The sequence below is a fragment of the Dendrobates tinctorius genome, unplaced genomic scaffold (genome assembly GCF_039654945.1).
Source record: "Dendrobates tinctorius isolate UK_male_01 unplaced genomic scaffold, ASM3965494v1 ptg000069l, whole genome shotgun sequence".
Classification (NCBI taxonomy): Eukaryota; Metazoa; Chordata; class Amphibia; order Anura; family Dendrobatidae; genus Dendrobates; species Dendrobates tinctorius.
This window is the reverse complement of record NW_027361737.1, coordinates 11547062-11572087: the sequence shown is the minus strand read 5'-3', so window position 1 is coordinate 11572087 and position 25026 is coordinate 11547062. Positions and strand designations below refer to the sequence as shown.

Below are 25026 nucleotides of genomic sequence, written 5' to 3'. Positions count from 1 at the left end.
GTACTCACTATTATTGGCCACTAGATGGGGGCATTATAGGATATGTAGTTCCCAGTTAGATGTGTAGTGTAAGATAGAGATTTAGCAATATTGTATAATAATCTTTATATAGTGCTAACATATTCCACAGCACTTTACAGTTTGCACACATTATCATCACTGTCCCCACTGGGGCTCACAATCTAATTTCCCTATCAGTATGTCTTTAGAGTGTGGGAGGAAACTGGAGTGCCCGGAGGAAACCCACGCAAACACGGGGAGAACATACAAACTTCTTGCAGATGTTGTCCTTGGTGGAATTCGAACCCAGGACTCCAGCACTGCAAGGCTGCAGCGCTAACCACTTAGCCACCGTGCTGGCCAAAATAATTATCACAATAGGTGTCCAAATCTCTATGGGCACTTCAACAATAATAGAAACACTAATCTCCCATATGCCACAGGAATGAGGGAGGAACGAAGAGATCCCAAATATGTATAAAATTAATTTTATTCAAGTAATATTAAAAAGACAAATTTAAAAATAAAGGTATAATGCTGTCCAAGGGACACTGAGCCAAGATAATATATAGCAAAAATAGATGTACAGTCTAAATTACACTGTGCTATGATGTATTGTGCCAATTTAATATACTATGTCTCACAATTAATACCATAAGCATACAATAATATCAGAAACAGTAATTCACAGGCGCTTTACAGCATTCATGTGACATGGGCAAAAAAAGCCATAAATAGTTAAATAATTAAAGTATATATTGTCAGCTATCACAACATATGTCTCGCAATTAGTGCCATATAGGATATATCAAAAGCCCCAGTTCATAAGTGCTTGCAGCATTCATGTAATATAGGCAAAAACTAGCCGTGCAAAAAATGAATATAGTGACACATAAGAGTCATAGAGTAGTCCCCAGTATAACCGCTATAATATATATTCAACCAAATGAAATAACTAGATCATAAAGATGAGATATAGAGAAAGGCATATTACCTCCTTGCAGACACATGTGGCTCAGCGTCCCCTCACCCCGACGCGCGTTTCGCCGCCAGTTTCTTCCAGGGGCGTCAGGGGGCTAATGCCCTAGGGACAACGCAGTAGCCCCGTAGCATTTAAGCTTAAGCCCAGCCATCCAGGGCCAGTGGGAAGAAGACTACAGCAGTGAGAGCATTGTCAGTGCAATGAGATGCCAGTGCTCTTATTGTGGACACAGCAGCAAGAATGGGCAGGTCGCTCACCATGTGGCAACTGACTTCGGGAGCTGATGATCTTATGTCTGGGGCAAAACAGACAGGTTAATGTCTACCCGTAGCAGAGCTGAACAGGGAGGACGCTGAGGACTCGTCTGGGACGGTCCGACCCGGGTACATGCTGTGCAACCGTGAGAGAAGTGCAGGGAAGAGAAGGAACAATGCAGTATGAAACCTGTTGTTAATGCTGTGAAGACTATGGATTTTCTGTGTAGAGAACCGAGTAAAGATGTTCTTGTTAAAGTTGAAATGGACTGTGTCTCAGTTAATGCAAATCTGCCTGGAGAGGGACCCCTGCGGCATAGGGAAGACCCTGAAGGAGCCGGACCTGAACACACAGGTATGCTGATTAGTGAACATTGTTTTCCTGTGAGGGGAGGCCAGGACACAGAAGCCTAGGTGTCCTCGGCCATGTCTACGGTCCTGGCCGAACCTTACAGCTGTATGGAAGCTACAAGAGGCACAGTATTATGCAAAAGAAAGTTTGAAAAAATGCTGCAAAGTAAAAATGCTTAAAAAAATAGAAATATAATATTTTATTTTTATCAATTAGCTAAACACAAAGTGAAATTCAAATCAATATTTTGTGTGACTGTTCCTTGCCTTCGAAACAACAGTTCTTCTGCACACAGATTTTGAAAGAACTCGGCTTGTTAAAAATATTTTGGAGAACTAACCACAGATTTTCGGAGGATTTAGTTTTGTGCAAATCCTTCTGTCTCTTCCCAAAATCAAAGATAGACTCGATGATGATGAGCTCAAGGCCCTGTTGAAGCCATATCATCACTTCCTGGACTCATTTTTCTTTGTTATAAATGTAGTTCTTAAGAACTTTGGCTGTATTTTGGAGGTCATAGTTCTGCAGAATAAATTTGGAGCAAATCAGATGCCTCCCTGATAGTATTGCATCATGTATAAGTATCTGCCTGTATTTTTCAGTATTGAGGACACAACAGTTGGCCAAGGAAATAGGGCAGCACATGAAAGACGCATCAAACTTCCCTTCAAAATTGTAAGATGTCCAATAGTGCTATCAGCTTAGAAAGGCAGCAACCCATTGGACCCAATCACACTCATCTACTGTTTTGAGATATCTTGCTAGAATTGGTCTGGCCTGATAAAGATGCCTATACCTGATCTGATAAAGAGACCTGAGTAGTCACGAAAGCTTTCAATTTGTTGCCATCTTTTCAGTTAGCCGTTAAAAGGTATCAACCATGGAGGACTCTGAAATCTAAATATTTTTCTATTTACCGGCTAACACGGTACAAAGATATACAGTGTACTCTGTAAAAATTCTACTTAAGTCAGATCCAGCATGGTATAATTATCTGCTGTTTATTTTTCTCTTTTTTTTTTTTTTGCTTGGATCACTAGCTAAGGGCACTGATAGTGGACAGTTTATATACGTCGGTGTTTCCAAAATTCCTTTCCTCACGGCTCCCCAACAGATCATGTGTTACGATTCCACCCATCATTGTGTCTGGGATGCAACTACTGACAGCTCAGCTGTCCAATCTTGTGCAGGGGCATGCTCAAGCTGTCTGTACTTTGTTTGACAGCTCAATCGTCCAGTTTGGTACTGGGGCACGCTAAGTTGTTGATTTGATTGACAGCTTGGCTATTCAATCTGAGATTGGGAGGTGCTGGGCTGCCTTCATCTGTCCCAGGTAATTGTCCATCTACTTAGCAGGGCTGTCAGTCCCAGATCTCTGCCAGACATTGATTCAGTTATCTGTGTTTTTTCCCTCTGTGCCTTGTGCTTGGCTTGAGGATCTTTTTGTTTCCTCGCCATGGACCTTGTTCTGATCATCTGTTTTGCTTAGCCCTTTTGCAGTCTGTTATCCTCATGGGATTCTGACCTTGGTCCGTTACCTGAGTACGCCCTTGTCTCTTCCCTCTATTTATGACACATCCTCCTGGCACTTGACTTTGGACTCCTTGACTACCCTGACTCATGGCTTGTCCGTGAAAGGTGACTCAGTGTTACAGAATGTTGTCAGGATTTCGTTAATTCTATCACCTGTGAAATACTATCAAGGGATCAGAAATTGTCACAGGTTCTCTCACCTGTACAATACTATGAAAATCTTGAAAACATAATCTGTTGGGAGTCCATGAGAACTTGTGCTTGAGAAACACTGATCTACAATGTCCACAGGGTGTCTGAGATACGCCTCCCATCTTATCGTTGGTTCAGGCTGTTGCTCTCCTCTCCCTCTGTCTCTTCTGGTTTGCTGGTGCCAGGTCTATCAGAGGTTCAGCAATAAGAATGGAGAACTGATTTCTATTGCAGAACAGGCAGAGTGATCATAAAGTACAGAAACTAATCCAATGATGATAACAATGTGGTGAATAAACCTTAAAATAGCAGATTCTGGAAGCTCACTTTAAATTACTGCTGATTTAAAGAAGTTCTCCACCAAAGATGATTTTTAGAAAAATATAAAAAGGGTCAGATGGGCAATGGAATAACTATATTTATAATTAAAGTCATTCCATTGTCCATCTGAGCATTTTTATGCTTTTCTAAAGGTCATCATTGGAACCGCATTAATTCAGCAGCAGTTTAAAGTGATCTCCCAGAGTCTGCTTTTTTAGCTGTCAGAGTGACGCTGATTACTCAGTTGTAATTTAAAGCGTATGTCACATTAAGACATATCGCTATAACTAGTGATGTAGCAGCAATATTGCTAGCGATATCTCTGTGTGTGATACTTACCTACGACCGGCTCCCCCGTTGGTTATCGCTGATCGCGCGAGAACGTTCAGGACTGTTTCTCGTCTGCTTCCTGCGGCACTTCCTGCTGTGAGGACGAGCGACGCGTGGAGCCGTGCGGGAGGACGCAGGATCGCCTGGTGTGACAGGTAAGTAGCGATCCCCATCCCCAGCGATGTCGCTGGTGAGATCTGCCTGTGTGGCAGCTCACTAGCGACCACTTAGCGATGTACCAGCGATCCTGACCGCGTCATATCGCTGGTACATCGCTAAGTGTGACAGTACCTTAACTCTCAAATTATTTGATATAGCTCTGGTTGCTGGGGATAGACTGCTAAACAATCTTTCAAATAGAGTTGACAACCAATACTCTGGTCTTCAGCTCAAGGCCAATCTGATACAGCGCTGAAGTCAGAAGTGCTGTGCTCATAACGCAATATTGACATAGTCATTGATTTTCGTTAATAATAGGTGAGCACTTCTACATTTTTTTTTTTTTACAGTTGTGTAAACGACTTTTTTTCGAGGAATATGAAATGCTTTTTTTCAACAATAAAGACTGATAAATGCAGTTGATGGCCCATCCAGGAGATGTCACGACTCTGTCTCTTGATATACTGTATCAAGAAAACATATCTAGAAAACAATTTACTAAAAATAAAGCAAAGAAAATAATTGGAAGCAGTTCTCTTTTTTTATTATTTTTTTTCAGCAAACCCTTCAAAAACGTCAAGCATCACTGCCCATATCCAGACAATTCCCAAAATGACAAACCAAAAAGTTATGCATTCATACAGATGTGGAATCACTTGGTGGGTTCCAACAATAGCCACAGTCTGAGAAGAGAAATTAGAAACTATGAAATATCTCAATAACATGGCTACTGGAGATACAAGTGATTTCATCAAAACATTTTGAAAAACTAAATTAGAGTCGGTCTAAGAGTAGAATTTATATTCGGTTCAATGACAGTGATGCTCCTCACAATGTCACTGTGGGCTCATTTGTGACACATAGCTGACATCATCAAGGGGTCGTAGTCTGATTACCGAGTACCTAAAGACTGACAAATGATTCGGGTTTTTATTGTCTTTTTCAAAAAAATACACCTGGAATGCTCCCAACTATGGTTTCGTAAACCACATGATAATTGTAGACAATATGTAGACACATGCCAGATTAAATTTCATATTTAGGTGTCAAAAAATAAGTAGTTGTGTTTTTTATTAGTTCTACTGACAAAAACATTTGGGTAAAATTTTACAGGAGATGGTGCATCATTGTAAAATTCTTAATAGACCTCAATTCCGGTGATGGCCGATTCTACTACATTCTGTCTACTGATACAGGAACACCTAATGATTCCTTCCCTCAGAAACTTGCCATTCTAAGATTATTAGGGGAGCATGACCCTTGGGCATCTTATCTACTTTGTTTACATGTTTTCTCCCATCTGTAAAGCAGGGGATGGGAGCCTTTAAAATTCACGTAATCTATCGGTAAGGATGACCACCTGACTGTGACCTCACCTCTCCATAAGTCCAATACCATCAACGGGGACTAAATCTATGGTATATATGGACATCTGGATTACAGATATCCTCACTTGAACAGAGGCGAGATTTCTGGTTGCGATATAACTCTTGAGTGTTCAGGGATTATTAGCTGCATGGTGCAAGCTCTCTACGAGCGAAACATGAATGTTGCCACACTGATATGCATTTGCCAGGCAGCCCTTGCACCCTTGAAATGGCATTGATACATGTGCCTTTAAGATGTGCAAAATGTTATGATTTTTCGACATCTGCTAAACCTTTATATAGGCTATATTAAAAGGAAATGGCTGGACAGAATTTGGGAATCCTTTCGAAAAGACAGTACTGGATGGAATAGCAAACAAGATTTTTCCAGTAGTCCATTAATGCTCTGTGGCACTGCATCCAGCAACAAAAAAAAGAACACATATATATATATATATATATATATATATATATATATAATTAAATAATGTGTAAATATCCATCGTAAAGGAATTTTGCTTCCATGTAAACAATATCTGCCGTGCTGCATTGAGTCTTCTCTTGGTTCTCCTGTGTTGTTGTCCGGCTGAGGCTTAGAGGCACAGTGATGATGTCACTGATATTGTAAATAGTTCTTTAATGCCTGAGGCAAAGGTAAAGATTCGATTTGGTGCAAACGTTCTCTGCCGATAGCAAACCGAACTGATCTCCGGCACAAGTCCATCAAAGGCAACGGCTCCGCTGAAATAAAACAAAACAAATAAATTACTATTTTATTGTATTATCAGAATTCACAGTGACAAAATATTATGAAGCAAAAAAAAAAAAGGGATCGGCATAATGTTTACCCTTATAAGAATGTCACCAAATATGATAGCTTCCCTTTATTAGTGGTATCATCAATCAAATCGGGGTTTTTAGTTAAATATACAGTATATATTTAACTTTTGCCAATGCTTTTCTTCTATTTTACACACTGTGATCTTTATTAAAAAGTCAAATTAGTAACTTTGCAATTTTTGGCCCTAGGGAGTTTTTTAAACTCTAGTTTCCATGCTTTCAGGAAACAACACATGTACATTAACCATGATTAACAAATTCAGACCCTATCTTTTGTATGGAATCATCTAATGAGAGTGTACAAAGGTCATTGTGAAGGGAAGAGCAACAGAGTCAGCTGTGACATCACGTATTGTGAATTATATTTTTCAAACCCTAGCTTCCCGTCCCTGTTGTTCAGGAAACAACACGTACATTAGCCACAATGAACAAACTCAGACCCTATCTTTTGCATTGAATCATCTAATGAGAGTGTGCAAAGGTCATTGTGAAGGGAAGGGCAACAGGGTCAGCTGTGACAGCACATATTGTGAATGGTGCATGTTAAACTCTAGCCTCCTATATTTTCAGGAAACAACATATGTACATTAGCCACAATGAAGAAACTCAGACCCTATCTTTCTCATTAAAGCATCTAATGAGTATGTGCATAGGTCATTTTGAAAGGAGGCTCAATAGGGTCAGCTGTGACATCGCCTATTGTGAATATTGAATCGTGTGTTATAAGCTGTGTATATTATACACCTGATATTAAAATGAGCATTCTAGAGTCTGGCTGAAGAGTGAGAAAGCTCAAGAAATCCAAGTTTATTCAGTATCCGCCCACCTAGTGTGACTGACATCTGCAGCTTGTACTGAGCAGCATCAGGAAGGAGGAACTCTGTGGAACTGTCATTCAGGCTAGGTGGGCAAAGATTGAGTGGAAAGTACATAGCTATTCTGACACAGATTTTTAAAGTAAGTATAAAATAAGGTCTAAGAGAGCTATACATTCATTTATGAGGTTTGTGTTGCATAATCTGACAATAGCTTTGCTTTTACTGTATTAATAAAATATGAATAACCCTTTTAATGTAAATTTCCTCCTTTGGGATTCCACAGAAATATACATTGCAAGTCTCTAATACTATAGTATTATCAAAATCAATCCTCCTTGGCGCATCTCACCCCATCTCATTTCAATGGGTGCTGTCTAGGGTTTCTAATATCTCAGAGGGTCCCTGGATTGATACTCCTCTTATCAGCTTGTCATTAGTTGCCCGAGCAGTATGACCCCGGTATAACACAACTTGCTTGGAGAATGCATTCTGTGAAATATACATGACATACATATAGCGCTATCTGCTTGTCCCCTTTAATTCCGTTGCACCTCCGACCTCCGCCAGCTTCAGTTCTACATTTCATGTTTTATTAGGAGATGTGCCAGTCTAGGATGCCATGCAAAGGTCAAATCCCCAAACCTCTAATAACGTTCTAAGAATCACTGCCAAGCGAGTGTGGCAAAAGCTTCAAGGGATTTGGAATCGGCTCCTTAAGGCTTTTGTGTGTTGGGCTGCAGACAACGCAGTGCGGTGTGGAATTTCTACTTTCCACAGGAAACCATAGGTTTCCTTATAGGCTATGAAAATACTAGTCATGCAGATTCGTACAGTAACACACTGTGTGGAGCTCAAACCTTCGCCAAGGTCTACTATGAGAAGAAGCTATGTGCAAATTGATGGAGACAACAGTCTGCACTCATCTCATGCAGACAATTATGAATTATCAGGTCTGGGATGTTTTGGGCATTTGTTAACTTTATAAGTGACTTTATAATTGAGTGTGGAATGAGTAATATGATTTACAAATTGTCTTTGTTAACTGTTCTGCTGCCCCACAGGGTTAAAATATCCATTATTCATTATTGCCAGGAGACTGAAGATGAGTTCAGTTTTGACGATCGCTGTTTTCTGTGTAAACTATAAAGCTCATCAGGATACAAAGTATAAATGTGTTGAAACTTTTTTTTTTTTGCATTTTTATACCTAGCGTTGCCAACAAGTTTAAAATCATTTCATAGATTTTAGTTTTTACATAAAAGGCTGACTAAATGCAGCCGCAGTGTACAATGAAGGGCTCAATGTGTATTTTCTTAAAGGGTTTGTCCATTTTCATAACAATGAGGCCATAGGAAAGTAACACTATAACTAGCCACTGTGGTTTCCACAAACTTTGTAAAAATCAATAGCACAAGCAAATATACTTTCTAATTTATTTTGTATCAGAAAACTCTATTAATGTTCTGTTCTCCTCTCCCATGTTTGTCATTCACTCAGAAAACAGTTCTAATCCACTTTGCTCAAGACAAAATCTGCAAAGTCACTGTTGGATAATATTGCATACTGCTGAGTGAAGTCTATGGAGAGAAAGGTGGGAAGAGATGGTGCTGGTACTTGCTAATGAGTTTTATCTCAATTCAAAGATGTATTCACAGCTACATTGCTCAGTAGTGCTGTATATTATGTTCCATGCTGCTGTTGCTTCTCAGCTGCTGCTACATAGAGACAAGAACTCACACTTTAATATAGCAAAGTAAGCAATACTCCTTCTACTACACTAGACTGCTGCAGTCAATCACAGGTTGCCGTGAACTCTTGCCATCTACTGTGTTATCACTTCTGAACCCAGTGATTGCAGTGGTCACTTATAGTAGTTAGGAATAGAGTTGAGCGAATATGTTCGGAATTGGTTGGCGAATCTGAATTTGCCATATTCGTGTCATATATGGGCAGCACAGTGGCTCAGTGGCTAGCACTGCAGCCTTGCAGCGCTGGGGTCCTGTCTGTAAAGCGCTGTGGAATTAATGGCGCTATATAAATGAGTAAAATAAAAAAAAATAAAATACTGGAACCCTATTCGTGATGACTTTATGTTTGACGATCAATTCTGAACATATTCTTTCATTTCTACTCCCATTGACTCCAATGATGTTTGGCTGTGTTCGGCGAATATTACAAATACAATATTCGTCGCCGATCATAATTGGAACCAAATTTTGAAAAATGTGCTCAACTCTAATTAGGACATCAATGCTTTATATCCCTAGGAAAAAAAAATGCTGGGGCATCAGGGGCTTTTGCAGGTAATGTTTTTTTTTTGTATTTTGTTTAAAACATTCCCAATATTGACCCCATTTTTTTTTATATGAAGATGAACAATCCCTTTGAGCCCATCATTAGAGCGATACATTTCAGTGCACTACATGCACATATACTACAGAGACCCAGGTGCACGCTGTGCCTTTCTACAATGCAGTAGGGATATGACATAGTAAATAAACACAGCTTCTGCTCTTCAGCTCCAGGGATCAATGCTTAGTGATCAAAGCATAACTAGATGTAACTAAGTACAACACAAAGACGACTCTATAGTATCTTACACAAAGCTAGAAACACAAATTAGGTGTTTCAGAAGGCCAAAATGCCTCATTTACACTACTTTACTCCAACTGTAGGCTGATATCTGTGGAAAGCAGGTCTGCCATGGTTTTACTGCTGTTGCCTAGTGTAGTCATTTGGATACTTGGAAAATTGTCAATGACATCTGTGCATTGTGGAGCATGATTACCGTACTTTTATGTTAAGAACTACAAATAGCTACTTGATCTTGTCATCAAAAGACCAGTCCATTGATCTACAACAAGTGATTATCAACAATTAATCTTCTAGTTTCACATTAGCGTTTATGGCCGCAGCGTCGGGCTGCGCACGGCCGCCGCTAAGCCCTGCCCCCTGCTGCGCCTCCGCTGGTAGCTCCGCCTACGGACGCATGATGCTGCATGCGTCCTGCGTCCCCTATCTTTAGCACTGGGGACGCAGGCCGTGCGCAGTATGCGTTTGGCGGTGCATGCGTCCTTTTGATGCAGCGCCGAGCGCACCAAATTGGCGCTGGTTGGCGCAGCGTCAAAAGGACGCATGCGCCGCCAAACGCATACTGCGCACGGCCTGCGTCCCCAGTGCTAAAGATAGGGGACACAGGACGCATGCAGCGTCATGCATCCGCAGGCGGAGCTACCGGCGGAGGCGCAGCATGGGGGCAGGGCTTAGCGGCGGCCGTGCGCAACCCGACGTTGCGTCCGTAAACGCTAATGTGAAACTAGCCTAAGTTATGCTATCTCCATCCAATACAACAACCCTCACAGACTAAGCCTAACCTCCATGGAATGGCAAACTTCACAGCAGATGGCTCCTGTGCTTTGAGGTTGAATCACGATGCGCGCCTTCACAGAAAATAAAATGAATTGGAGTCAATTTACAGAATCTCCCCAGCACGGTTGTATATTTTGCCATGGCTATTGGCCACTGACTTCCAATTCTACACTTGAAATTAAAAATCTCTTCTCCATTTTATGGGCCGTTAGACTGAGGGAACAAAGGACTGTCCATATTTCTCACAGGTCTTGTATTTCTTAGGATATAATATGTGGGATGCCATACACTCATGATACTCAGCAATTCTCTGACAATCTTTATTAGCTGTGTACGTATTATGTGAAATCTCCTGATGGTTTGCAGTTCGGAGACATTGATCAGTGTAGTGTGAATGGTGGAAGGTACTTAGATATCTCAGGACCTTTTTTCCTTCCTTAGTTGCAGATTTCTTTCATTTTCTCTAAGCATTTATTAATCTGTAAACTGAGTTGTTACCATCTGTGCCTGACATGATCTTGCTATGCTCAGTTAATACTACTTTGTTTCTTCAAGCAACTAAAGGCATATAGACCCCTTAAAAATGAACAACCATAAAATTAAAGAGAATTGGAGTCAAAATATCTCATGCATCTCAAATGGGAACTAAGACACCCAGAATCGGCACTAAACTTGTCTCTATACTGAGGTTCTTGATGCACACATGACGTATTCTTGATTGAAATCTGTATAACTTCCTATTGCCCTTCTGTTAATAAAACTTCACCAATGCTCCCACCATCAGTTGTGGTTCAAGACAACTTTATTTCAGGGTTCACCTTTACACAGGACAGTTTGCCCTGTTGATAGAAGACAAGTGATGCTTGTGAAGGAGGCTGTCCAACTATTTATTTCAGTAGGTAACCCAGACCTCTTTTCTGTATATGCATCAGCCATTATAGAGAAGGGGCATGGTTAGCTACTGAAATGAGCAGTCAGCCAGCCCCCTTAAAGAGAAGCTCTCGTTTGGATCAACCATGTTGAGCTGTCTATATGAGCATCTGTGATCTGATGTCTTATTCAAGAGAAGTCAACATTGTTTCCTAATATGTAAATAAGCTGTTCATGATTATGGGTCTGACATACTGTAGATCTCCCTGAAAATCTGCCTCCAGAGCTTATTTTAAATGAAAGAGGCCGTCAACAGTGTGAGACATATTATGACTGACAATCTGCTCTACTAAATGTCTCACACTGCTACTGCCACTTTCATCTCAAATAATCTCTGGAGGCAGATTCTTGAAGAGATCTGTGACCGGCCCATAAGTAAACTGATACATTGAGATCTATAATCAGATGCCTTATATCAGAGTAATCCATATTTTTTAATATGTAAATGAGATATTAAAATCTATAGGCTGGACACGATCCCCTTGAGAATCTGTCTCCAGAGCTTATTTTAAATGAAAGGATGCTGTTGTGAGTTCATTTTTCCCTTCACCATTGAGGTCTGATGAACTCCCTCCTCTGGTGAAGGAAGGTAGTGAGGCTGATTACCAAACACATGGGCAGCTAGATGATGACTAGGTGGCTGGAATTGAGGACTGGATATAAGGCTGCCGACGCCCTTCTTCCTGGCTGGTGATTTTCCTGCTGGATTCTTGGAGACCAGTCTGATTCCTGCATCTCAAAGGTAAGTTTTCTGCTCTTCTTTGCACTCTTCAGTTTTGTTTTTGCCTTGTTTTTTGGGAGTTCTGCCATCCCCGGCCGGGGGTGAGCTGAACTCCATTTTTGTTTTTGATCTGTTGATATTTTGCTCTGTCTTCAGAATATACCTGAGTGCTGATATAGTCTTTTGAAGCCTAGCGACTTCAGGGCCTGTTTTTCCTATCAGTCGATTGGCTCATTTTGATAGGGTTTTTGCGGATGGCAGACAGCAGCTTTCCTATCCTGTCCTATGTAGTTAGCTTGGGCCCCATCATTTGCTCAACCTATCTTTCTATCTGTGTTAGTGTTTTCATCTTGCTTCACCGTCATTATATGTTGGGGGCTGCCTATTGCTTTGGGGTCTGCTCTGGGGCAGTTTAGTTTTTCCCCTTTCTGTCTTTAGGCTATATAGTTCTCCCGCTGTGATCGAGGGGTCTAGGGCACCGTAGGAACCCCCCACGGCTACTGCTAGTTGTTGTGGATAGGTTCAGGGGTCTGCAATCCGATAGCTGCCAACCTCTCTGGTTTTTCTGGACTTAGCTGGTATTTTGTTTTTTCCTCCTTCGGTGACTCATCATAACAGGATGCATTACCAGTGTGAGACATATAGATGAGAAGAGCAGACTGTCACAGTGCTAACGGCCTTTTTCATTTAAAACAAACTCTGGAGGCAGGTTGTCAGGGAGATCTATGCACGCCCATATATCTTAAAAGCAAGTTTACATATTAAAAATAATGTGGATTTCTCTGGAATAAGACATCTGATTGCAGATATCGAGGTATCATTTTATTCAGCTTCCTATGACCTACATGCCCATATAGACAGTTTAGGATGGTTGACCTTACTGACAGATTCCTTTTAAGGCTATGTGCCCACGCTAGCGTTTTTAAAAGCTCAGGAAAAGGATCCCCTTTCCCAGAAAACGCGCGTATTTTACCGCACGTTTCTTGACGCGTTTTTGACGCTCTTTTGACACGCGATTTCTGGGATCATTGGGGATGGCTAAAAACGCTGAGCAATGCGGGAATTAATGAGCATGCTGCGTTTTTAGCCGTTAAGCGATTCCTGAGCGGTTAAAAACTCATGCATTGGCACAAAAAGCCAAAAACGCATGCTAATTAATTTGATGCATCTTTTAAGCGTTTCTGCAGCGTCTGATCCAGCACAAACGCTGCAGAAACGCTTAACAAAACGCATTGTGGGCACACAGCCTTATGAAGTCTTTTAAAATGCTCAGTATTCCTGAATAGAATGACATTAACTATGTTATGTAGTATTTGAAAATGTAGCAATAACATAATGACATGATCGTAAGAAATGGTATACACGTACATTAAAGCTGGGACCGTTCACTGCTTGGCTTATGATACAACGTGGGTTTCATTCATTAATGTCAAGAAAGTATGACACAGTCATTAATGAGATCGCATAGCAGTCACATTACACAACAAAAGCCTGCGTTCTCATCGAGGTAAATGCAGAAGCATGACACACAGCTGCAGTAATGTCTCCCATTGCGGTAATGCATGATAAACGCCTGCAATTTCACGGCCTTTTTTTTTAATATTCTCATTTGGCAAAACTTTCCTTACATCATCGGTGGCAGTAATGATTTAGGGAGAGCCATGAAACAGTTTACGTAGGCGCTGATGACATGGCCTGTATTCTCAGCCTATACATTGAACATTAAAATAACATCTTGTCCCCTCGGCAGCTCACAGCGCTGTGTTCATTTATCTTCAGTGCTCCCCGTGGATGGCTCAGATCCTCAGCAGACTAAACAATCTCTGGGTCACGACAGGAGTGGAAACTGCAGTGACGGCAGCTTGTGTTCCAGCAGACTAAAGGTATGGGTCTGGGAAATAGTTCTAGGTGCTGCGGCTGTGTAAGGTAGATTATCATATTAAGTCATATATTTTGCTTCTCTGTGTGGTACATTTCCTGCCTTTAACCAGGTCACTTCTTTAAAAGACTGTAATGCAATATTGAGACCTACCAGACTACAGCTATTAATACTTTTATTCATATCTACATACGGCGCAGTACAAATACAGTCATGGCTGAATGTGTTGGCATACACGTGTTGTTACACAGATGTTTATTTCCTTTGTGTATATTGGAATAATGCAAAAATCTGAGAGAAAAAAAAGCAAATTGGACATAATTTCACACAAAATCTCCAAAATGGGCAGGACAAAATTGTTGGCACATCCTTTGGAATAAATAACTACAATTAATCGCTTCCTATAACCATCAACATGCTTATTATACCTCTCAGCTGGAAATTTGGACAACTCTTCTTTTGCAAACAGCAATTTAAAGATTTCTCTACAGGTGTTCAATGGGATTTAGATCTGGACTAGTTGAGGACCACTTCAGAACTCTCCAATGCTTTGTTTCCATCCATTTCTGGGTACTTCTTGAAGTATGTTTGCGGTCATTGTCCTGCTGGAAGACCCATGACCTAGGAAGCAAAACCAGCTTTCTGATAATGGACACTACATTGTGACCAAGAATACTTTGATGATCTTCAGAGTTCATGATCTCTTGCCCATGGTGAAGATACCCACTGATAGAGGCAGCAAAGCTACCCCAAAACATCTTTGAACCTCCACCATATTTCACTGTAGGTACTGTGTTCTTTTTTAATTCTTTTTTTTCAGTAAACACTAGAATGATGTGCTTTACCAAAAAGCTTTATCCTGGACCCATATGTCCATAAAACGCTTTCCTAGAAGGTTTTTTTTTATTCACGTACATTTTGTCAAACAGCAATCTAGCTTTTTTATGTCTTTGTGTCAACAGTGGGGTCCTCCTGGGTCTCCTGCAATAGCGTTTCATCTCATTCAAATGTCAACGGATATTTCACACTGACACTGATGCACCTTGAGCTTACAGGACAGCTTGAATTTCTTTGGAACTTGATTTCGGGCTGCTTATTCACCATCTGGTCTGCACTATCCTGTGTTGCAACCTTTCATGAATTCTTCTCTGCCACATCCAGGGAGGTTAGTTACAGTGCCATGGGTTGTAATCTTCCTGATTATGTTATGCCAAGTGAACAAAGGAATATTAAGATCTCTGGAGATTGTTGATATTGTTCAATAATTTTGGTTCTCACGTCCTCAGACTGTTCTCTTCTTCTCTTTCTGTTCTTCATTCTTATTGTGGCACACACAGACACACAATGAGAAGATTAAATCAACTTGTCCCTTTTTTATCTGGTTTCAGGTGTGCCAACACTTTTGACTATGACTGTAAGTATGGCGTGAATTAAAGAGGACCTGTCACCAGGTCAGAAGTGTCCATTTTTTGCTCTTATTTTATTTCAGCTTCTTTGAATAATCCATTTTTTAAAATAAATCTGCCACATGGTTCCAGAGATGGGCCTTTTTTTATTTAGGGCTAATTTGCATGTTTTTACCATGGGGATAGTGCACGTATGATTCTTTGGGGGCATGTCTTTAAACTGCTCTGCATTTTTACGCTGTGAGCAATGCTCCCTTGGTAAAGTCCATAAATATTAGCACTAAATATAAAGGCCCATGAATCTCTTTAATTAATCATATGGCAGATTTAAAAAAATAAATAAAAATGGAATACTCGACGGGAATAAAATAAGTGCACAAAGTGGTCACTTTCAACCTGGTGTTAGGTTGAATTTAACAAAAATTAAAAAAAAAATAGAATAAAAACTCTCTTGCATTTGGATGACGGTTTTCTTTTTACTTAAAGAGAACTTGTCACGTGAAAAAAGCTGTTATCCTGCAGATACAGGGTTACTCAGCAGGTTTATACTGTTCTGAAGGCCTGGCTGATGGTTGGAAATTAACTTTATTCCTCAAGGCAGCCCCCTGGTCAGTCACAGAGGCATGTAACAGTGCATGAGTACAGAGCCGGCTGTCAGTCAGTGCAGGGGCGTGGTTACAGACATTGTGTACTGAGTGGTGACTGAACTCGTGCCTCTATGACTGAAAGCCGGAGGGAATCTGCTGAGAAAAAAAAGATCACTTGCCCATCACAGCTGAACTTTCAGTGCGGCAGCTTCACGGCTTCAAAATACTATTAACCCCATATCTGCAAGTTGATAGCATTTTTTTCACATGGCAGGATACTCCAACATTGTAAATATAAGGCTGAATGAAATTATTTACTAAAATGCAGAAAGGTTTTTTTTTAAAGGAGTGTGACATCAGAAAATATTTTTTTTCTGATATTTGAAGAGTTTTTAAATTTTTCATATCATTATCTTTTAAAAATAGACCAGCCTAATAATATGCTGATACTTTTATTCCATAAAGATAACTTTTTACTAGTAATCTGATTATTACCATAGACAAATGTAACAATTCTACACAGATATCATAGGATCCATTATTTACAGTAGGTGATGGCCACTTTATTCCCCTCTCTGCACAGTGACTTCTGCACAAGTCATGGAGCATGCTCATAACTATTTCCCATAAGGTCAATTAATATTCCTAGACTACTATTTCATTCGCTGGTTCTGACTATATAGTCCATATGGCTGCTATAACCCATATCTCTCTGTGCTTAACAGAGGCTCTGGCTAGATAATAATAGAAAATAAGGAAATAATCTACATTCAGAGAAGAATAACACATAAGGAAAAAATGCTATTACTATCTGGTTTGCTAGAATTAATGTTTCTCTTTTGCTGTCTTCTCTAGTTCTTCAAGACAAGAAAGATGACAAGTAAAATATGTTTTCAGGAATTTAAAGCTGCGGAAACAAGATAACTGTTGGCTTATTTCTATCCCCTCTGACTGCAACATAAACTTACTAAAATAACATGGTATTTCTATGGTAGGAACAGGGATAAGTGACAGTTCTCAAGTGGTGCTTATCCCATCAGAAACAGCAGGGTGGGATAAATAGGATCCAACCTATTGGATCCCCGCTGCCTTCCATCACATTTCAGCCCATGACCTTATGTTGAAATATACGCTGCCATCAATATCTAATGATTTCTTAAAGATTATGGAAGATTTCCTTACCTTTAGGAACATTGACTCCTTTCTCTGCCCACTCAACTGACCGGAGAGATGTCCAGAAGGATACAACTAAGGGTCTGTTTACATTGCATGGCCTACAGCATTACACGACTGACAATCGGGACATAATTGCCGATCAGCGGCCGTTTAATAGTCTGTTGGAAAGTCAGACTGCACGATAATATGGCCTTAAGGGCCTGTCACACTAAGCGATATCTCTAGCAATATCGCTATAACTTGTGACGTTATAGCGATATTGCTAGCGATATCGCTGTGTGTGATACGTACCTACGACCCGCTCCCCCGCTGGTTATCGCTGATCGCGCGAGAACAGGCTGGACCGTTTCTCGTCGTCAGCTTCCTGCGGCGCTTCCTGTGGAGAGACGAGTGACGAGTGTGGAGCCGGGCGGGAGGACGTGGGATCGCCTAGTGTGACAGGTAAGTAGCGACCCCCCGTCTCCAGCGATGTCGCTATTGAGATCTGCCTGTGTGGCAGCTCACTAGAGACAACTTAGCGATGCACCAGCGATCCTGACCGGGTCGTATCGCTGGTCAGGATCACTGGTGCATCGCTAAGTGTGACAGTACCTTTAGAACCACAAGTAATAGATCATTCAGTGTGCATAGGTTGCCTTTGTTCTCGGCAGCACTGGTTCTGTTTACAAAGGACAACGTGCTGCCGAGAAAAATAATCTTTTAGGCAAGACTATTGGGAACAAGCACTCCCAGGAACGCTCATTCCACTTGTTTGGTGTAAATGCACCTGAAGAGACAGTGTACTCCCTTCATACCTTACTACATTAGATATGCTAAAGGGGTTGTCCACTCCACTGTCTTATTAATAGGCCCAGGGAAATGAAAAATGCACCTGCTGGCATCAACATGGTGCAGGGCAGCTCGTGAACACTGCAGTCAGTGACTAACAAATGTTGATCCCAGTAGACCATAAGGAGTCGCAGGACTAAAGAGGAGAGGCACTGTTCCAGGAGGCTTCAATCTCTTATTTTTTACCTTGGGGGGTTTACCCTTTAAAACTGATCCTACAACTCTAGTCACCCTTACAGCAGATAGCAAAGTAAAAAGTACTTTAAAGCATTGAAACTATTCTGAATTTTAGGTGACAGAGATCTGTAATGCGGTTTATGTCCTGTAAATCATACTCTACATTTAACACCATTCACTCACATCTGGATAAACAGCATTGGTAAATGGTAAAAAAAAGATAGCACACAAAGCAAATGCAATTAGGACGTGGAAACTGCTACAATCTAATAAATATAGCTGCAAATAAGTTATAAAGTCATAAAAAGCAGAACATATTGAAATATTTAGTAAGACCCTTCCGCCTAAGGGCTGACAGGGAAGGTCTGAACATCTGTATGCTAACTGGCTCAAGAAGTGTGGCTAACCATGATCCAAATGAATCCCAGCTCGTTAAAGTGCTACCAGCTGTAGACACAACAATGTACCACATGTGCACAACGGGGAAGATATAGAAATGCATAGAAAATTGTGCACTTGCCTTTCATAGCACTTACTATGGTTTTGGACACTTGTTGAGACCTACCCGGCAAGTGGGTACGGAGCCGCTGAAAAGGCACTGTATAACGAAGAAGGGAGTGCTGTAATCTTAGAGAGGATCAGTAGATCTGCACTAATCAAATAGAGAATGAAGCAAATGAAACACTAACATGATGCTGATTTTTCATACCGGTTTGGTCCATCTAATAATAGATGTCAAACTAGTCTTAGCTTCGTGCTTCAGTTTTAGTTATAACGAGCCCCTGACTACCTTATAAAACACAGAGGCTTTTGGATCTTCTTTGGCACCAGGACCCCAGGAAAGATGCGCTTTTCACGTCACAACTATGGTGGACGAGTGTTCCTAAGAACGCTTGTTTTACAATAATAAATATTTCGTAAAATCACCGATCACCCGAAGAACTAGTAAATGCTAGTTTGTTGGGTGAAAAGATGTTTTGGTTTGCACAAAAGATCATTATCCTCGGCAGCACATTGTCCAAGTAAACAGGACCTAAGCTGCCGAGAACCATGGCAGTCTACGGACACCGAATAATCTACAGTATTACTGATCATTCAATGTGCATCTGAAGCCTTTGTAAATGATCTATTAAACAACTACCAAGGGTCATTTTAACGCTGCTCATCATGCAGGGTAAATGTCCGTAAGACTGCGACCTCTGCACCCCTACAGCTAGGACACTGGGTGTAGGCAACGTGGTCATCAAGTTTCAGAATAAAGTGCTGGGCGATAATTATAAAATTGATACTTTAATATAGTAAATAAAGTAGGGGTTACTGGAAGCTGAAAACATTTTTCAGAGGTTCCCTCATAATATTAAAATTGACAATAGCTAGTCTGTCTCGTTGATAGACTTAACTTGAATCATATGGTGACTCAGTGGTTAGCACTGCAGTCCTGGGTTCAAATCCCACCAAGGACATCTGCAAGGAGTTTGGATGTTCTCCCCGTGTTTGCGTGGGTTCTCTGGTTTCTGCTCACACTCCAAAGACATACTGATAGGAAATCTAGATTATTGGCCCTAATGGGGACAGTGATGATAATGTATGAAAAGTGATGCAGAATATGATAGTGCTATATAATTGAACACAATAAATTAATCTTAGCTTTCAAACACCATTCTAATATTTCATGCAGAGTTCGTGTGGCTAAAGCTTTCCATCTCCAGCACAGTCACATCTTCACTATATAGAGTGAACCGAGATGGGTGAACACTTAATCTTATTATCTAACTGGTAAATGTTAAATTGTTTTCAATCACAGACATAGAAGGATCTGAGTTTTATTCCAGCCAAATAAACCCATTTCTTCCAAAATCTGCAGCTTTTTTTTTTTTTTTTTTGTTCTACTTGCAGTTCATGGGTTTTGGCTACCTTAAAATGTCATGGAAATTAATAGAAAATAACTTTTTCTTTTTTCATTTGATCTCTGATCAAAACATTTTAAAAAACATTTGATGCTTGACTGCAACCTAAGGGTGCGTTTACTCGCTGCCAATTCTGTGCATTCTGATTAGTTCTGATCACATTTAGTAATATTTGTGGAGTAGGAAGCAGCGATCACTCTCAATTATAATCACTGCCACTGTAATTGAAAATCAATCCGCATGGTAAATGTATTCCCTTCAGTCAGCATGGAGGGCATCCACTGTTAAGGAACCCCTGAATAATTTTCTATCTACATAGCTAACAACGTTACTGTTAGTAGAAGGGTTTGCCCTGACCTAGGTCTGCCCAAAATCAGCCCAGACTACCCAAAATCTGCCCACTTTTGGAAGAGGTTTAGACAGACTGCACCCATTTTTTGGCCTGGTAAGGTATTGTTTATGTATGTGTCCATCTAATAATCACCTGTCACATGTCAGATCCATAAAATACAATTGAGCCTCCTAAAATGATTTTGTGTGCTCCCACTCATCTTCTAGATTTAGGACTTTGCTTGCCATCTGCAAGGCTGAGTGCGATTCTGCACTTTCCTGTCACGGTATGATATTTCTTAATAAGCTGTATTGGCTTTGACCTTGCCTCACTCTTTTGTATAAAGTCTTCAACAGTAGCCCTTCTCGCTGTCTGTTCATATCAAAGATAAATCACAATGAATCCTATTCTTGCAGCTTCTGAGCTTTTATCAAAATTGCTGTAGGAGGATTGTTCCGGGCGAAGGCTACATTCATTATAGCGTGTGAAAATGGCCAATGTAGAGGTCAGCCTTTGAGAAATCAGCAGCATAAAAATAATTTTTTTCAACCATATATATTTCATGCAATGTGATAAAGTATTGGATGAGACTTCTCTGGGCAATCAGGTTAAACCTTCTTATCATTATCTATCCATTAGACCTGTCGAAGCCACCAATCACCTGTACAATATGACCTGACCTTGTAGCATAGATGGGCTGTAGTTATACTATAAGCCCCCATCACACATAACGATGTCCCAGCAATCCCACCAATGATCCGACATGATGGGATCGCTGGGACATTGTTATGCAGATCGCTGGTGAGCTGTCACATAGACAGCCCCAGCGATCAGGACCAGCGACGCTGGATGCTGGTTTCTAATGTAAACGTCGGGTATCCAGGAGCTGCGGCTCCTGGATACCCGCTGTTTACCTTGGAAACCGCCGTGCACGCTGGTTTCCAAGGTAAACATCGGGTATCTAGGAGCCGCGCGGCTCCTGGATACCCAACGTTTACATTAGAAACCAGCGTCCCTGATCGCTGGTCTCTCACTGCCACACGCAGCGATGCGTGCTGGGCAGCGGGAGACCAGCGATCGAAAAACGGCCCAGGCCGCTTGAGCACAATCAGCGATAACCAGTAGGGGTCGCTGATCCCCGTGACACATAGCGATCTCGATCTAGCGAGATCGCTGTGTGTGACGGGACCCTTAAGGCCCATTCACACATAGCGACGCACCAGCGATAACGATCCGACCTGGCAAAGATCGCTGGTGCATCGTTACATGATCGCTAGATAGCTTTCAAACAGTCCAATCTCATCAACGACACAAGACAGATCAGCGATCTGCATAACGACCTCGTTGGTCGTTGAGTACCTTTCACACAACTTAATTGTAACCGATTCAGACCTGTATCGCTGAGCTCTGCGTCGCTAACGACGTCGCTCGTCGTTTTTAAGCTTCAAACACAGCGATGAGTGCTGGCCAGCGGGACGCCAACGATGGAAAAATGGACCTGCTCATTCTAGCTCGATCAGCGATAGCCAGCGGGAGGTCCGGTCGCCGCTACATTTCACACTTAGCGAGATCACTAGCTATATCGCTGTTGCGTCAATATCGGTGACACTCGAGCGATATCGCTAGCAATCTTGCTATGTGTGAAACCCCCTTTACTCTTCTCTCCTTCTATGGCCTAACAGAAATTAACAATTAAGGTAAATTTTGTGGAGTTTTTCTTTCAACCATAGATATTAAAATATTCATGAATCTTCTAAAAGTGCTTTAGATACGCCTTATGAGACTAATATAAATAAGAATATCTTCTCATATGAATATGATATCAAGCAAAAGTAGAACAACTGGACAAGATATCTTCCAATGAGAAACTGAGGTTTTCACCCAACCAATATCTGCAATGCATTTGTATGTTCTACTTTTATTTGTGTAGCTTTCTTCCTACATTCCAATACCAAGTTATTGGCTTCAGAAATTGTGCCACCATATATGTGTGAAATGCGTAGCGTGAGAAATCAAGCCTTACTGGGGACAGACACCCATTATCTGGAGATGACTAACGTTGGCCATCAAAGCCTCATACACACAAAATGGATGCGTGCAATGTGATTGTGCTGCCTAATAGTTTACTAAAATAGCACGATACTGCACTTTACAGACCTCATCATGATTATCTCCATTTAGGTTCACAATCTATACTTCCTATCAGTAGGTCTTTGGAGTGTCAGAGGTACCTGGAGGAAACCCATGCAATCACAGAGAGAACATACAAAACTCCTTGCAGATGTCCTCGGTGGGATTTGAACCCAGAACCTCAGTGCTGCAAAGCAATAGGTCATTGAGCTGCCATTCTATTCTACAAACAAAGCAAATAGGGAAGAACCCATGGTAATATGGCATGTGACTGACCAAGACACAGAGAGAAGACCTCTCCTTGCCTCCGTATGAAATCAGTGGACATTGGAAATACTGTAAAGCCCCGAGAAAATTCGTCTGAGGGTTTTTGTGTTCTCTATGGGAGATCATCTTCCAGACTTCATCGGCAGCATCTTATCTCAGCGCTGAACTAAAGGATTGGGCATTGAAATTCAAAAAGGTGAATCCTTCTCTCCCCCACATCATCTTTCAGGAGAGAGTTGGGAGGTCCCCATACACTTTTGATGGATGGCCAATCAAGCTTTGAGTTTGGCCAGCTTTTTTCTAATGTGTATAGGTGCATTAAGTCCTCCGTTACCTTTTTGGTTTAGCGTTGTGGTTTTTTACATCTTGGAGATTGGAATCATACAGTGGTAGGCTAGTATGCTCAAGGCTTAAGTTGACTTGTTCAAGTTAGGATGTAATTTATACTGTAGCACTTGGAATATATGAACATTTGGATCAATTAGTTAACTACTGGTTACTTACAAAACTAATTTACCATATATTCCGCTGTTTCTTGATGGTATGAAAAATTAAATCTGACCTAATACCTGTACATTAAATAGCTTTTCTTTTTCACAAATGAATTAGGAATATTAGCATCTCAGGCTTTTGGTAATGGCGCACAGGCTTACTTGACCTTTAGATTTCACCTTTTAAATATCAAGATGAATTTGACTTTTTTGCTGCCTGAATTGTAATAACATGTCAGTCCTCGGAAAATTCATCTGTTTCCTCTTCAAGACACTTTCAGCAAAGATTTGTTGATGGGAAATTGCAAATTTAACAAACACCCATAAATTTATGGCTTAGCTCTTATTATTTTAGTTTCACATTAAGGCAGCTCTTTGCTCACCAGTTCTTGGTGTTCATCAGTTTCTGTAGTGAAAGGTTGACTTTTACATGCCTCAACTCTCTGCTAGACTAAACAATTTATGGGTCGCTGAACACAAGGGGAAATCCTATATAACAGAAAGGTTTTTTTTTTTTTAAATACAGTACCATTTGACCTTCCTTTCCTGTGGATGACCTTGACAAAATTTTATCTATGCTTTGCCATTTTTAGCTCACTATTTTCAGCAGAATAGGTTTGGTTGGCAATAGAAGTTTAACCAGAAACATGATTTACGGTACTTGAATATTCATTTACCTTCCTGGTTATTTCATACTTTTTTTTTTTACCTATAATAATATTTATTTCAATTATTTTCAGCTCATGCATTCTAGGTGTTCTTTCTTGAGTCGTTTTCTACCTAAGGATGTCATAAGAAAAGGTATGCCTACATTTTTGGGCCAGGCTACAATAAAGAGAACCTGCACCCTACAAAAATGCTGCTTACCTGCAAAGGTATTACTAATCTGCAGACAAATGGCATCTAAATCATGTCTGCCAGGTTCACTGGAAGGGTGGCTGCAGAGAGAAAATGAAGTTATATTCTCCCTTTAGCCACTAGCTTCCAGTCATAAGGGGTGGTGCAGGGAGCAGTTACAGTCACCATTCGCTACACATTCCGTGCACTGTAATCACTCCCCAGCACATTATTTGATAGCTTGGTCTGCACACACACACACTGCTCGTCAAGATGTCAGTCAAGTTACAAGAGGAATGATTACTGCTTGGTCACTGTCTGGTGAGCTGTGAATGTAACCACTCCCTACACCGTCCTGATGACTGAGAATGAGTGGCTTCGAGGAAAATCTAAGTACATTTAAATGCTAATTACCAGCAGATTACCACAATATTTTTACCAGTAGTCACTTGTTTAATAGCCTGTTTACACAGGCAGATCGCACTTTAGATGTGCACTGAACGCTCTGTAATCAATCGTTCAGTGCGGATAGCCTGTCATTGTACTTGGCAGAGCTGGTCCAGTTTATACATTAATCTGCGCTGATGAGTTGGTCTTTTGGGCTTAATAAAAGCTCATTTCAATTCGTTTTGCTAATTTGTCATGGAATCGGCAGTCTGTTTAGACTCTATGATTATCGTGAAATATACGTTCCCAGGAACACTTGCTGATTATGCAAATTGTCTCTTCGGAGAGGAAGAGGACTAGAACGCTAGTGCCACCTATTGGAAGTAGCAATCCTAGAAGTCAATGTCGACCCTTTAACGAGCCATGTCACATGACTTAGGATAAAAGCCAAGACA

At 40.9% G+C, this 25026-nt stretch overlaps 1 protein-coding gene and 1 long non-coding RNA gene across 6 annotated transcripts in view; one reads left to right on the top strand and one right to left on the bottom strand.

The window, feature by feature from the left end:
• The window catches only part of LOC141095209 (uncharacterized), a 29060-nt gene extending 11533 nt beyond the window's left edge, over nt 1-17527 (top strand). The window contains exons 2-3 of the long non-coding RNA XR_012233334.1: nt 13948-14051; nt 16896-17527. This is a non-coding gene — a long non-coding RNA (uncharacterized lncRNA). The remainder of the gene's footprint in view (nt 1-13947; nt 14052-16895) is intronic.
• SPSB4 (splA/ryanodine receptor domain and SOCS box containing 4) overlaps nt 4643-25026 on the bottom strand; it is a 194406-nt gene continuing 174022 nt past the window's right edge. For all 5 annotated transcript variants that reach the window (XM_073581091.1, XM_073581088.1, XM_073581092.1 and 2 more), the window contains exon 3: nt 4643-6231. In XM_073581091.1, the coding sequence (XP_073437192.1) occupies nt 6104-6231 (128 nt within the window). In that variant the 3' untranslated portion in view covers nt 4643-6103. The remainder of the gene's footprint in view (nt 6232-25026) is intronic.